At 46.3% G+C, this 14,893-nt stretch overlaps 1 protein-coding gene across 1 annotated transcript in view; it reads right to left on the bottom strand.

The window, feature by feature from the left end:
- Positions 1 to 14,893, bottom strand: part of CPED1 (cadherin like and PC-esterase domain containing 1) — a 269,952-nt gene that overhangs the window by 112,205 nt on the left and 142,854 nt on the right. Inside the window, 1 exon segment of the mRNA XM_085654157.1 lies at positions 10,168 to 10,336. Within this exon segment, the coding sequence (XP_085510283.1) occupies positions 10,168 to 10,336 (169 nt within the window).

Genomic DNA, 14,893 nt, shown 5'->3' with positions numbered 1-14,893 from the left:
GAGCATAGGTGTATCCGCCGACGCTGACCTTCAGGGACCATTTTCATTGGGGGAACACGACTGGTAGGTGTAGCAGTGTGCGACCAATTGGGTTTAACTTTAAATTCAGGCTCCCTTGAGCCGGTGGAGTCGACGGACTCTGGTTACGCACCTGCGCGCTACGAGAGGTACTAGACCTGATAACGATTTTAGCAGCTTACACAGCAACCCCACACTCATTTTCCTACTCCCTGCTGACGAGAGGCAACTACCTTGAAACACGTGTCCAGGGATGGCACACGCCACGCATACTTGCATTCACACTCGAGCATAGGTGTATCCGCCGACGCTGACCTTCAGGGACCATTTTCATTGGGGGAACACGACTGGTAGGTGTAGCAGTGTGCGACCAATTGGGTTTAACTTTATATTCAGGCTCCCTTGAGCCGGTGGAGTCGACGGACTCTGGTTACGCACCTGCGCGCTACGAGAGGTACTAGACCTGATAACGATTTTAGCAGCTTACACAGCAACCCCACACTCATTTTCCTACTCCCTGCTGACGAGAGGCAACTACCTCGAAACACGTGTCCAGGGATGGCACACGCCACGCATACTTGCATTCACACTCGAGCATAGGTGTATCCGCCGACGCTGACCTTCAGGGACCATTTTCATTGGGGGAACACGACTGGTAGGTGTAGCAGTGTGCGACCAATTGGGTTTAACTTTATATTCAGGCTCCCTTGAGCCGGTGGAGTCGACGGACTCTGGTTACGCACCTGCGCGCTACGAGAGGTACTAGACCTGATAACGATTTTAGCAGCTTACACAGCAACCCCACACTCATTTTCCTACTCCCTGCTGACGAGAGGCAACTACCTCGAAACACGTGTCCAGGGATGGCACACGCCACGCATACTTGCATTCACACTCGAGCATAGGTGTATCCGCCGACGCTGACCTTCAGGGACCATTTTCATTGGGGGAACACGACTGGTAGGTGTAGCAGTGTGCGACCAATTGGGTTTAACTTTATATTCAGGCTCCCTTGAGCCGGTGGAGTCGACGGACTCTGGTTACGCACCTGCGCGCTACGAGAGGTACTAGACCTGATAACGATTTTAGCAGCTTACACAGCAACCCCACACTCATTTTCCTACTCCCTGCTGACGAGAGGCAACTACCTCGAAACACGTGTCCAGGGATGGCACACGCCACGCATACTTGCATTCACACTCGAGCATAGGTGTATCCGCCGACGCTGACCTTCAGGGACCATTTTCATTGGGGGAACACGACTGGTAGGTGTAGCAGTGTGCGACCAATTGGGTTTAACTTTATATTCAGGCTCCCTTGAGCCGGTGGAGTCGACGGACTCTGGTTACGCACCTGCGCGCTACGAGAGGTACTAGACCTGATAACGATTTTAGCAGCTTACACAGCAACCCCACACTCATTTTCCTACTCCCTGCTGACGAGAGGCAACTACCTCGAAACACGTGTCCAGGGATGGCACACGCCACGCATACTTGCATTCACACTCGAGCATAGGTGTATCCGCCGACGCTGACCTTCAGGGACCATTTTCATTGGGGGAACACGACTGGTAGGTGTAGCAGTGTGCGACCAATTGGGTTTAACTTTATATTCAGGCTCCCTTGAGCCGGTGGAGTCGACGGACTCTGGTTACGCACCTGCGCGCTACGAGAGGTACTAGACCTGATAACGATTTTAGCAGCTTACACAGCAACCCCACACTCATTTTCCTACTCCCTGCTGACGAGAGGCAACTACCTCGAAACACGTGTCCAGGGATGGCACACGCCACGCATACTTGCATTCACACTCGAGCATAGGTGTATCCGCCGACGCTGACCTTCAGGGACCATTTTCATTGGGGGAACACGACTGGTAGGTGTAGCAGTGTGCGACCAATTGGGTTTAACTTTATATTCAGGCTCCCTTGAGCCGGTGGAGTCGACGGACTCTGGTTACGCACCTGCGCGCTACGAGAGGTACTAGACCTGATAACGATTTTAGCAGCTTACACAGCAACCCCACACTCATTTTCCTACTCCCTGCTGACGAGAGGCAACTACCTCGAAACACGTGTCCAGGGATGGCACACGCCACGCATACTTGCATTCACACTCGAGCATAGGTGTATCCGCCGACGCTGACCTTCAGGGACCATTTTCATTGGGGGAACACGACTGGTAGGTGTAGCAGTGTGCGACCAATTGGGTTTAACTTTATATTCAGGCTCCCTTGAGCCGGTGGAGTCGACGGACTCTGGTTACGCACCTGCGCGCTACGAGAGGTACTAGACCTGATAACGATTTTAGCAGCTTACACAGCAACCCCACACTCATTTTCCTACTCCCTGCTGACGAGAGGCAACTACCTCGAAACACGTGTCCAGGGATGGCACACGCCACGCATACTTGCATTCACACTCGAGCATAGGTGTATCCGCCGACGCTGACCTTCAGGGACCATTTTCATTGGGGGAACACGACTGGTAGGTGTAGCAGTGTGCGACCAATTGGGTTTAAGTCCTGGGCTGACCATGTTTTATATGATTCTAGACTGCGTGGTTGATGGATCTGCAAGTTGTTCCTAGAGGGACGGACTGTCTCTGATTCAGGTCCGTGCGTGAGTCTTTTATGACCATTTTTGGTCAAAGGCCTAAATAATTATTTCACTCTTCTCTGAGCAAGTAAAATTCAAGTATTGCTCCTGCCCTCGCAATTTAAAATTGACAAGTGGCTAGGTAGGCACCATAAGTGTTGGCAGTGGTGTAACACAAGATGATGGGGCCCCCTGTAGAATGGGATGAGTGGCCCCAAGCCTCCAATGTCTCGAAGATATTCATTGGCTTTTGGCTGAATGGGGCCGCCCTGAAGGTTTGAGAGCCCCCTGAAGGATTGGTGGCCCCCCAGACCGCTAGGCACTGCAGGGGCCTGGGTTATGCCTCTAAATGTCAGGTATGTTAAATTTACGACGCTAAAGAGTTTTGGGACTTATTTCGCCTCAAGAAAGCCCCAGGCTATGAATATTTGGTGGCCTATTCATGAAAAAAAAGGAGTAAATAAAGTAGGTTTCCTGTGGTATAATTTCATGTACTCTTTCATGCCTTTGCAGGTTGGCCCCAAAATATCTGAAACGGGAATAACATTAAAATAACCATTAGCAATTCTGGGGTTGATTCACAAAGGCAAGTATGTAAAACAGTGCTCCGGTAGCATTACTTCCCATACTTATGAAGGCGTTTGTGAATCGACCCCTTGGTGAATTTTACTTCGCACTAGTTTTACAGCAAAGTGTAATCTCCTTGAGCCAATCACTGTCCATTTTGTGACGGTATTTTAGATAGCGATATATATTTTTTAAATGTGTGCTCATCTGCCAATGGTAGTTGGTTATAGTAATGTAGTTAAATGGGGAGAGGAGTTGACCTAACGGCTAGGGTGCTCCACTTCGAACCTGGGGAACTGGGTTCGAGTCTCGGCAATGACACTGAACATTCTGCGATTTTGGGCAAATCACTTAATCTCCCCGTGCCTAACAAAGATGAATGTGTGCCCTCATATAACCTAACTGGTGCTATGTAAAGCGCTCTGATACCCAATTCGGGTCAAGTTCGCGCTATATAAAACTCTAAAAAATAGCTGATATTTCAAAAGATGGGCTTAAAAAAAACTACAAAATAGCTACACTGATATGGAAACAAACAACTGTAGTGTATTTATCTCGTGCTGTGTCAAGATACATGCTGTTTTAATGGAGAAGACAAGAGAAGTGTATGAAATTGGCACACTTTATTTTGCATTTTAATGTATTTAATTAAGAAGAACCAATTTTATAAGGTTCCATAGGCTCAAGTTTACTGATGCATTTCGTGGAGAAGCTATGAAAATTCTGTGCAATTAATAGCTCAAAAATCCTCTTCAGTGCTACACTTTATTGCATTTTTATTGAAAACCAATATATTAATTGGTCTTATTGAATTATCTTTGATTTTAAATATTGTAGCTGATTGAATATATAAACTTACTATGTTGTTGTTTTGCTGTGAAGTACACTTTTGGAAAATAAACGCTTTAGTTTTGTTATTTAATAGAAATAGACGATTTTAGTGCTGATAGTTGTACCAGCCACGGTTTTATACGATTGACCCAAAAATTAGATTGTTTTCCCCCTACGGGGCGCTATCCAAGGGGGTCTGATGGAATTGGCTGTGTTTCTGCAGCCAAGTAGGACAAGTGGAGGGTGCGGTTTGAATTCCATTAGCCCCTTTTCATTGGTAAAGTACATTATGTGGGACTGGCTTGTTGTCGACTGGGCAGGACACGGAAGGGCACCAGGCGCAGGCTCATTCCGTGACCTGCATGATGTCATCCCTCCGCGTGCCCCATTGGGCCCCTTGGCACGTACCACGTCAGACATCAAAGAGATTGCACTCGGGCATGCGGTTTAACAGGGCAGCCAGACAATCAGCTAAATTACATGTCTTTTTGGTGATGAGCCTGACAGCCCAGCCAAGCATTCACGGCAGCGTTAACTGTTAACCGGCACAGGGTTCCGTTTCACCGATCTGCGTGACACACACCGCCACCAAGCGGTAGTGCACACTGACTGACCAGCAGAGGTCGCTCCATGTCCCTCTGTCACCTACTTCTGCTTCAGGCAGTGCCAGATGAAACCCTGTGGAGCCCCTAGGCAGTCGAAATTTCATGGCCCCCCTCGCAAATTATCTCCGAATACTTTTTTAATTTCACCAACCAACATTTGTACTAAACCAATGTTATTACACACACCGAAACGTTATCAATTATTATTAAACAATTTTGTAAAACTTTTTTTTAATAAAGCAACAAAACTTTAAATATTCACTTTCCCCAATTTGCTTGTGGAGAAATCTTTCAGGCAGTGCTTAATTTGAGCCGGTGCTTTCCGGTGCTCAGCACCGGCACCTAATCCTCAGCACCGGTGCTTATAGCACCAATTAAGGACACCCTCATTTGGAAGGCATGTTATTTTCCCCAGAATCACAGGATGTTGAGCTGCGCAGAGACTCAAACCCGGTTCTCCAGCTCTGAAATCGGCAGCTCTAGCCCTTAGGCCAAGTACTCTCCAGAATAATAAGTGTCGGGGCTCTAGTCAGGAGGCAGTTTGCACCAACAGTTTTTTCCTGTTAGCGCTGCCTCCTGAGGAGATCCCCGGCACTTTTTATTTTACAAATTAACCACTGCCTTCAGGATATCTTGGAAGTCTTCCATTTGAAAGAAGTCGCATTCAGTGGCCAAGTTTTTGTTTCTTTGAGTTGATTCATTTTTTTACAATCTTTTGGAAGCAATGTAAGAAAGCTCGATTGCAATTCTCTTTCAAGATCAAATCAATATTATTTTGATCCGTTGCTGCAGGGCCCCTAAAAGGAGTGGGGCCCATAGGCCGGTGCCTACTTTGCCTATTTGGTCATCCAGAACTGGCTTCAGGGGCAGATGCGATATGAGATACCGCAGCCTCAACATGAAGCTCCACTGTGAGTGGTGCAAAACAGCCTATGACCCCACCCCCCCACCCCCGGATCTTGCTTACCTCTATTACTCATGCTCATAGATGAGCCTTAAGCCACCTGCGGCTTCAGTTCATCCTTTCAGGGAGCTCTCAGGCCTCTACGACCTCTAACTGAGCTTCTGGCCTCTGCACACTGAGCTCAGAATCATTCTTGAGCTTTCAGACCTCTGGAACCCATGTCGATCCCCATCAGGAAGCTGTTAGATCACTGCACCCTGAGCTCATCCTCCTCATGCTTCAGCTGTTAGACATGTGCAACCTCTGCTCATGCTCACTTGTGCGCTCGTAAGGGCATATTATCAAGCACGCCGCTTTAGCAGTAGAAAACTGCCGCTGGTGATAATGGGCTTGATAATATGCCGCAGAGAATTCCAATAGAAACCCAGGTTGACACCAGAACATGGGCTTCTATTGGAATTCCCAAGGGCATATTATCAAGCCCATTATCGCCGCTTTAGCAGCCGTTTTCTGCCGCTAAAGCGGCGATAATTTTAACGCCGTTTCTTGATAATATGCCCCTTAGTCTTCTGTAAAATCTGCTCATCGTCAGAGTGAGCTGCAAGGTATCTGCAAGCTAGCTCCTCCTCACCCTGAGGGAGCTTTAAACTCTCTGCAATCTTTGCACGCTCCTGGGGGAGAGGGGCAAGAAGACAGTGTGTATGATACAGTCACTTTGTATGGGCCAAACAAATACAATCAATCAAATCATATTGTTACATTATATTTTTATATCATTATATGTTTGAATCGGGCAGACATCGAGGGTGGGCGCCAGCCAGAGCGTGGCGTCCATTAACTGTTTTCAGATAATGTGGGTGAATGGTGTCCCTTGACTGTGAGCAGGGTAATAGTGTTACTTTTGATACAGGCGTAAATGCTGCTCATCTGAGCAATAAGTGTCTGCTTTCCAGTGGTTCATTGTAAAAATAAATGGAAAAATGCTGAGTGAGAGTTACATCTCTGACCGAGCATACTTTCACCCTTCCTGGGGATTTACAAAGCGCCCCGGAAGTACATCTAGGAAGCTGTACCAGGTGTAGGTTTTCAGGCGAACTTCTGAGAACGTCATGTGACTTTTAAAAAGACTCTTATTCTTCTGTGTGGAGTTCTCCATACTGAGTAAGGATTCACAGGGAGAATGAAGGGCACTCGTTTTTTTTCTTCGGTGGGAGCATTCTTCTCATAGAGGAAGGTCTTGAACTATGACCCCAACAATCTGGGGGTGCTCCATTCCCCTTCCCACCCTTGAAGGGGAGTGATTTCAGTCATCTGCTAGAGTCCCTCTTCGACCATTTCCAGAGTGGAAAGGATACAGAGAGGAGTTTTGGGTGTTCCAACAACCGTGTGTGTTTGTGGGTGTTCCCACACATCCACAGCAAACCACACCTCGGCCGCGCACTTACTGCCCCTTGAGTGGGATTTACCACTGCGCATGTCTCTGTGGTTGAGAAATACACACTCATGATTGCATTTACTCCTGTGTGTAATCACTTTTTTGAATTCCTGACGCATGTAGGTAGAAGTATCTTCAGTCATAAACTTGTGCTTATACCTGAATTTTTCCTTTGTGAATGAGCCCCAAAATGTGCAGGGGCCCAACGTTTTTCTTAGGAACCCCTTCACTGATGAATAGCGGATCTGCAGAATCCCACAGCTGCCTACTCCTTATTTCACTCCGTGCCTTTATTTCACCACTCTACACTTCCTGTCTCTGTATCTCACTCTTGCACCTTATTTTTCATCCCTTCTTTATTTCTTCTTCACTGTTTTCCTTCTTTAACGCTTTTCTATCTTGCTCTATGTCATAGTCTGATGATGAGAAATAGGTCCCGGTCCCCAAACCTGAGTGGCAGTCCCAACTAACTCTAGCACCTGCACAAATTAAACACTACTGTGGCCGCATGACTCACACACACAATCTGGCTTTAAAGGGTGTTTGTAATCCATTAGCGCTGCAGCGTTCTCCTTATATCTTAGCATGGCAGTTCTTAACTGCAGAGTGCTCTGGGCATAATTTACACATTCATCAACTAAGTGATGGTTATGTGCCCAACAAGCTGAGAAAGTTGCTTTTGTGCTTTGCCACAGTCAACAAAGAGCGCCAATGGGAACCACGCTAATGTCAATAAAATAAACAATTCACCCAGGACGTTTTAGGTACTCGGTAAAAACAGTAGTTTTCTTAAAGCAACTATCAAGTACAATTAGTTTGTTTGAAAATATTTTTACTTTCCAACATTTCTAAATCCGATAACCTCTTTCTACGTGGGAACAAGCCTGATGTACAAAGACTGAGAATTTCGTTTAAAATGCTCATTTTACATTTCTTTTTGTGACTGATATTATAGGTACTTTACTTCTTTTTTTTTTGTAAATAGCACTTGTGCGGGAAAGAGTCTAGTTTAGAGCACTAAAAAAAATTGAGCATTTACGTTTCTTTGGATTTGTGCCCCTGATAAGATGTTACACTAAGAAGAACAGTGTCAAAGCTTCGACCCACGGCATTGAAAACTTGCCAACCTAGGCATAGTTTTCACTGTGTGAGTGTACAGGGTGAAGGGGGTGTGGCCTTGGCGAGGGGGCGAAGCCATGGAGAGTGCGGTGGTTGGATCCCTGCTCTTCCTAAACTGTAGTAGCGGCCAGTGGTGGGAGTGCTGACGGGTGCTGATGTGGGGTGGGGGAGGGGCAGGGTGGCGGGTAGTAAACTGCAGAATACGGCCGCACAGAGGTAAGTTCACAAACAAATAAAACGAATTTCGTTGCGCGCGCTGCATCGCAGCACGGTGTCTCAGTGCCCTCTGTGGGCCGTTTTTCCTTTCTCAGTCCACAGAGGGCACTGGGCAGGTAGAGTAAACCAGCCTCGCTAGGCGGCCATGTGATATGGCCGTTCAGCGATTATCAGCTGTGGCCTCTTCTTGACCCCCTGCCCTGCCAGGCAATCACGCTGATGGTGGGCTGAGCAGCGGGTGATTGTGTGCCAGATTCGAACTCCCTGGGGGCCAGGTGTTGCTCAGACCATTGAGCCATTTTCGACTCACCCCCCTGGGGCCCATGCAGCCCAGAAACAGTGTTTGCATTTGACACCTCACCCACAGCCCTTCTCATTCAGGGCATAGTGGGTGAGGAAGAATGGGTCTCGCTGTGGGGGTCAGGTGATATTGTGAACTCACACCATCTTCACCTCGAACGTGGGCCACTTTTTTCGGCAGTGCTCGGGCCAAATTGTGATCCCAATCCGACCCTGGGTGTGAGTGAGGTGACCATATGAATTTGGGTGCGGATGTAAGTGCAGAGTGGGACGAATGAATGCACGGTTAGTGATGGGCTTGTTTGAGTGAGATTGCAGAGTGAGCAGTGAGGAGGACGGGTGAGTGAAGTGTCACATGAGTGCAGGGTGAGTAGTGCGCTCATGTGACTGCAGGGTGAGGTACAGGGTGAACAGCGCGAGTGCATTGTGAGTGCAGAGTGATCACTGTGAGTGCAAGGTGAGCGGGTGAATGGCGTGAGTGCATGGTGATCAGTGTGAGTTGATTGTGATCACTGTGAGTGCAAGGTGAGCGTGAAAGTGAAGGGCGAGAATGAGGAGTGAGTTGTGTGAATGCAGGGTGCATTCCCATACACTTGAAGTAAATCAGCATGTTATTGACGGCGGCGTAGAGTTTCAGATACAAGTTAAACTATTTCTATTATGGCATTATTCAGGGATTGAGGGTGGAGGAATTAAATAATGTGTTGATCCTGCAACAAACTTCCAGTCTTGTGATTAGGGGTGCCAGCTCATTATTTTGATGTTTCAGACAGTACAAAAATAAGCAGTCACCTAAAGCCGTATTTTCAACATTTATCTATGCATACTTAGAACAGCAAATATAAACAGAAAGCATTTTTAATAGTGTTCTAGGGTTGCCTGAATGATCCATGACTGATAATTAAAGGGAACAAAGACAGAAAAGTCACATTACAAATGAATACATACATTTTTATTTATAACCCTATTTAGTGTCAAGAGGAGGTCTTTGCAGGTTCTTTAAACAACACATGGCTAGCATTTTTCTTTTGGCAACCCTACTTTTTATTCCTTTTTATGAATTGCATTCTCACACTACGGCAGTAAATGTAAAATACAAATGTAAGGAATAGGCAGAGTGGGGGCCCAGGGAGTACTGGAACCAGAAAAAAAAACAAAGCCTTGATAACCAGTTTACACAGGTATGTAAATATGCAAATGGTCTTTAAACACCTGTGAAAAACTTGGGTGTGCCGGAGATAAGACTCCAAACACAGCCCAGTCGAGTCACAGCAGCTCGAACTGAAGCAGCCCGGGCTGAGACGCCCGATGGGGGGTGGGGCTGAAGCCCTTTTGGCCCTATGGGCGTTGCGAGCCTGCTTGAAATCAAAATAACAGAACACCTTTTGCAAATATAACAAGGTTTTACATATGTCGTCACTGGTGTGGAGCTACTAAACAGATGGACAATTAGCTATGCCCATTCTGCAAATATTCACGCTAATCATGAGTGTATATTAAATGATAATGTGAAGTATTTTTTGTATCGAAAAGTAGTCTCTTGTACATTTACAGAACTTAAAACATAGTAACGTTACCTGCACAAAACCACACATCACGTAGTCTTCAAACAACAGCATGCTTGGCCTGTCTTCCCGATACACCGTTATTGTGTAGCTATTTCCAAATGCGCTGGTCAGAGTGATATCTTCTGGTCCCGGGATAGTGATATGGTTATTTCCCAAGCCAAGGGGGTAGTTGCCATACCTAAAAAAAAAGAACATTAATTACCTCACTCAATGGTACTTATTTTATTTGCCTTGGAAGGATGAAGGGCTGAGCCAACCTTACAAGGATTCAAACATGGGACCTGATGTAGCATTGATTTCAGCAGCTAGCTTTTTTATTGATGAATAATCAAAAATGCTATGACTCTGTTACCAGGAACCTTATTGTTCGTAAAGTGAGACGCAGTATTTTCCCACTGCGTGTTAGGACTAGGCTGGACGTCCAGATCCTTGATGGATGAAGGCCGCCAAATAGGCCATATGCAGGAAGCCATAGCAAGGCACGTGCCCCCATTGTACTCCTTTATGAGATGACCAAGTGTGCGATCGGTTGTAGACAAGCATTGGCATTGCCAATCGCTTTCACTTACTGTTACATCCAAGAGAGACTGATTTACAAAATGAGGTCCTGGGAGAACCACAGGAACTGCCTGAACCAGCCGCAAAATAGGCAGACCTTGTGGATTATATGATTCTCACAGACCCTACTTCCATCGCTGAAAACTTTACAACCGTCCAAAAAACCCTGAATCAATCATTTTAAGCATTGAGCCTGCGAGAGTAAGCACTAGAGTATGCGTCTCACTCGCGAGACACTTTTGTATACATAAAAGGGCTTGGATCCCGCCCATTGCTTACCATTTGTTGGCTTGCGCGGCACTCTTTTTTACAGCCTCACAATTTGTAAAGGTAGGCCTAACATCATTTCCATTCCTCTCTGTGCAGCAGGGACTAAGCACTGATTGATTCAACTTAATCAGTGCCCATTCGCTGCTACAGATGTGATTGAGGCAGTGCGTAATTTGAGCCAGTGGTTTAAGGTGCTCAGCACTGGCACTTATTTGTCAACACCATCGCATGTGACAGTCTACCACAAGGTGGCACTGCCTGTCTAATTTAGTGATGAGCACAACAACAGTTGATTATTAATTCAATATACATTAAAAATACTATTATCAGCTGCCTAAGTCATTCTTATAGCTTTGGGGCCTGGAATAGTTGGCTAATAGTTGTGTTACTTTCATTGACAGCAGTGGCAGGGGCAACGTGTGGTGCTAGCTGCAGTGGTATCCTGACAAGAGCCCTGCCACTTTTTTATTTTTACAAATTAAGCACTGGATTGAGGTACTATTTTGTTCTGTTTAACTGTAAGAGACCTGCAAACAGAAGGCGTGTGACTGGCAAAAATATGCCCAGCAGGACAAACAAAATTGGAAAGATTTATTTTCTCACTTTGCACTCATGTTTTCTTTTGTTTTTGCTCATGGGCGCTGTTCTCAAAAGATGATGATTATTTGATTGCAAAGCAATATTGTTTCTTTTTTGTGTGTAATTTCTGAAATGATGCTTTAACACATAATCGTTCAGTACACCCCAATCTACCTCACTCCAATCTGCCCCCACACCAATCCATGCAAATCCACCCCACCTCACCCCACACCAATCCACCACACTCAATTTAATCCATCCCAGACCAATCCAAACCACCCCACTCCAATCCTAACCACTCACCGAATCCAATCCAATACACCGCACTCCAATCCTACCAACCAGCCCACTCCAATCTGCCCCCTACAAATCAAAACAATTTGCCTCACCCCAATCCCAAAAAATCTGTCCCACTCCAATCGGCCTTACTCCAATCTTCCCAACTCCAGTCCAAAACAATTTGCCCCACCCTAATCCAAAACAATCTGCCCCATACCGATCTGCCCCACTCTCATCTAAAACAATCTGCCCCACTTCAATGTGCCCCCCTTCAATCCAAAACAGCCTGTCCCACTCCAATATGCCTTATTCCAATCCAAAACAACCTGCTCCACTCCAATCCGCCCCCTCCAATGCGCCCACTCCAATCCGCCCCACTCCAATCTGCCCCACTCCAATCTGCCCCATTCCAATCCAGTCCAGTCGACCTCACCTCAATCGACCCACTCAATTCAATTCAATTCAGCTTTATTCGGAGCAAGTTAATGTCCATAAAAGCAAACACAGTCACATTCACAAATACAAAACATGAACACTTATAGCAGACATAATCACATTTCATATACAGTATTAATCATTAAAAACATAAAATACACCTTAAAATTACATATCTACATCTAAAAAACACATACTTTTCCTCAGGTTGATGCATTTGTTTAAAAAGGAAGCGGTATAAAAACAAATATCAGCAGATTGTAGGTTAAAAATCAATTTCATAGCCTGCTCAACCGTGCGTGTACCATATTTAACAAACATGGGCTTTAGCAGAATAACACGGAAGTTAGAGTACAGCTTACAAAATAATATAAAGTGCATTGTGCTCTGCTTGGAAAAACCGTCACATCTACAAGGGCCTATAGGGTATTTTCTCATTACAGGATGTGCCACCAGATGATGCACTATTCCAAATCTCAATCTGGTTAGTACAAATTTATGTGTTTGTCTGGTGACAAGAGTTAGATAGACGGGAAATCCATCCATGGACAGATATCTGTTGTAAAACATAACAGTGGACAAAGAACCTGCAATTACTATTCTTTTCCTCTCGGCAAAGGCTAGAAAGACCCTTTTCAGCTCAGTCTTGGGGATTGATAAAACAGCATTTGGATCAGTTACAATATTCAGGTTGAAAATATCCGAAAAGCACATAATAATGTATTTAATCCAGGGTATTGCTTTAACTTTATCTAATCGCATACAGTCCTGGATTATAGACCTAGTGAAAGATTTTTCTTCATTCAACCAAATTGATCTCCACAACATCAAAGGTCTAAGTGACAAAAGATCGGATAAATAGTTAACATTTAGTTCATGATGACATAATGCATTGGAGGCCGAAGTGGGTAAACACAATACTTTTTTAAGGAAAGAATTCTGTTCCAGTTGCAACTCATGTACGCCACTGTAACCCCAAATTCCAGCCCCATATAATGCAATCGAAACACATCTAGCCTGATAAATTTTTACCATATCGACCCACTCATCCCAATTCACCCCACTTCCATATAATACAACCCACTCCACTCCAATCCTATCCACCCTACCACAATCAAACCCACCTCACCAAATTCCACCCACTCCATCCCAATCCACCCCACTCCAATCCACCACAATCCACCCCACACTAGTCTGCACCACTCAAATTCAAAACAATCTGCCCTACTCCAATCCAAAACAATCTGCCCCACTCCAATCAGCTTCAATCCAAATCAATCTGCCTCACTCCAATCTGCACCACTCCAGTCTCCCCCACTCCAATCCCAAAAATCTGCCCTACTCCAATCTACTCGCTCCAATCTGCCCCACTTCAATGCACCCCACTCCAATCCAGTCCAATACACCTCACCCCAATCCAATCCACTTCACCCCAATCCAATCCACCCCATTCCAATCCACCCCAACCCAATCCAATATACCCCATCCAGTCAAATCCTATCTACCCTACTCCAATCCACCCCACCCCACTCAAATCTGCCCCACCCCTACAAACCTTAATCCATTCCAATCTACCCCACCCCAATCCAGTTCACCTCACCCCAATCCAACCCACCCTAATCAAATCCACCCAAACCAATCCACCCCACTCAATCCAATCCGCCTCACTCCAATTAAATCCACCCCACTGCAATTCAATCTACTCTACTCCAATCCACCCACCCCACCCCATGCCAATTCACTCCACCCCATTTCACCCAACCCCACTCCACTCCAATATGCCCCACTCCAGTCCACCCCACTCTATTCCAGTCGCATCCACCCCACCCCAATCTAATCCACCCACCCCATTTCAATCTACCCCACTCCAATCTAATCCACCCATCCGGTCCACCCCACCCCACCCCACCCCATTCCACTCCAATCCACCCCACTTCACTGCAGTCCAATCCACCCACCCCGCTCTACTCAATCCACCCCACTCTACCCCAATGCAATCCACCCCACCCCAGATCAGGCCACCGCACTCAATTCAATCCATCCAGCCCACCACACTCCAATCCACCCCACTCCAGTCTGATCCACCTCACTCCAAGTCACTCCACCCCATTCCAACTCACCCCACTCCAATCCATTCCACCCGCTCCAGCCCAGTCCAATCCACCCACTCCACTCTAATTCACCCCACTCCAAACCATTCTACTCTAAACCAACCCGCCCTAATCCAACCCAATGCACCCAACCCCAAACCAATCAAATCCACCCCAAACCAATCCACCTCACCCCATTTCAGTCCAACCCATCCAGTCCACCCACTCCAATCCACCCCACTCCACACAATCCAACCCACTCTACCCCAATCCTACTCACCCCGATTTACTCCAATCTACCCCACTACCTCAATCCACTCCAACCTGCTCCACGTTATTACAACCCACTTCACTCCAATCTACGGCACTCCACTCTATGCCACTCCACTCTACGACACTGCATTATATGACACTCTCTGCCACTGAATCACTGAACTCTACTCCCCTCTACTCAACTCTGACACACTACTCCCCCTACTCAATTCTACGACACTCTACTCCAACAAATCGAGTCTACAACACTC

The sequence above is a fragment of the Triturus cristatus genome, chromosome 4_1, assembly GCF_964204655.1.
Source record: "Triturus cristatus chromosome 4_1, aTriCri1.1, whole genome shotgun sequence".
In the NCBI taxonomy this organism is placed as follows: Eukaryota; Metazoa; Chordata; class Amphibia; order Caudata; family Salamandridae; genus Triturus; species Triturus cristatus.
Note: the sequence above shows the minus strand (reverse complement) of the source record. Positions and strands in the feature narration are given on the sequence as shown.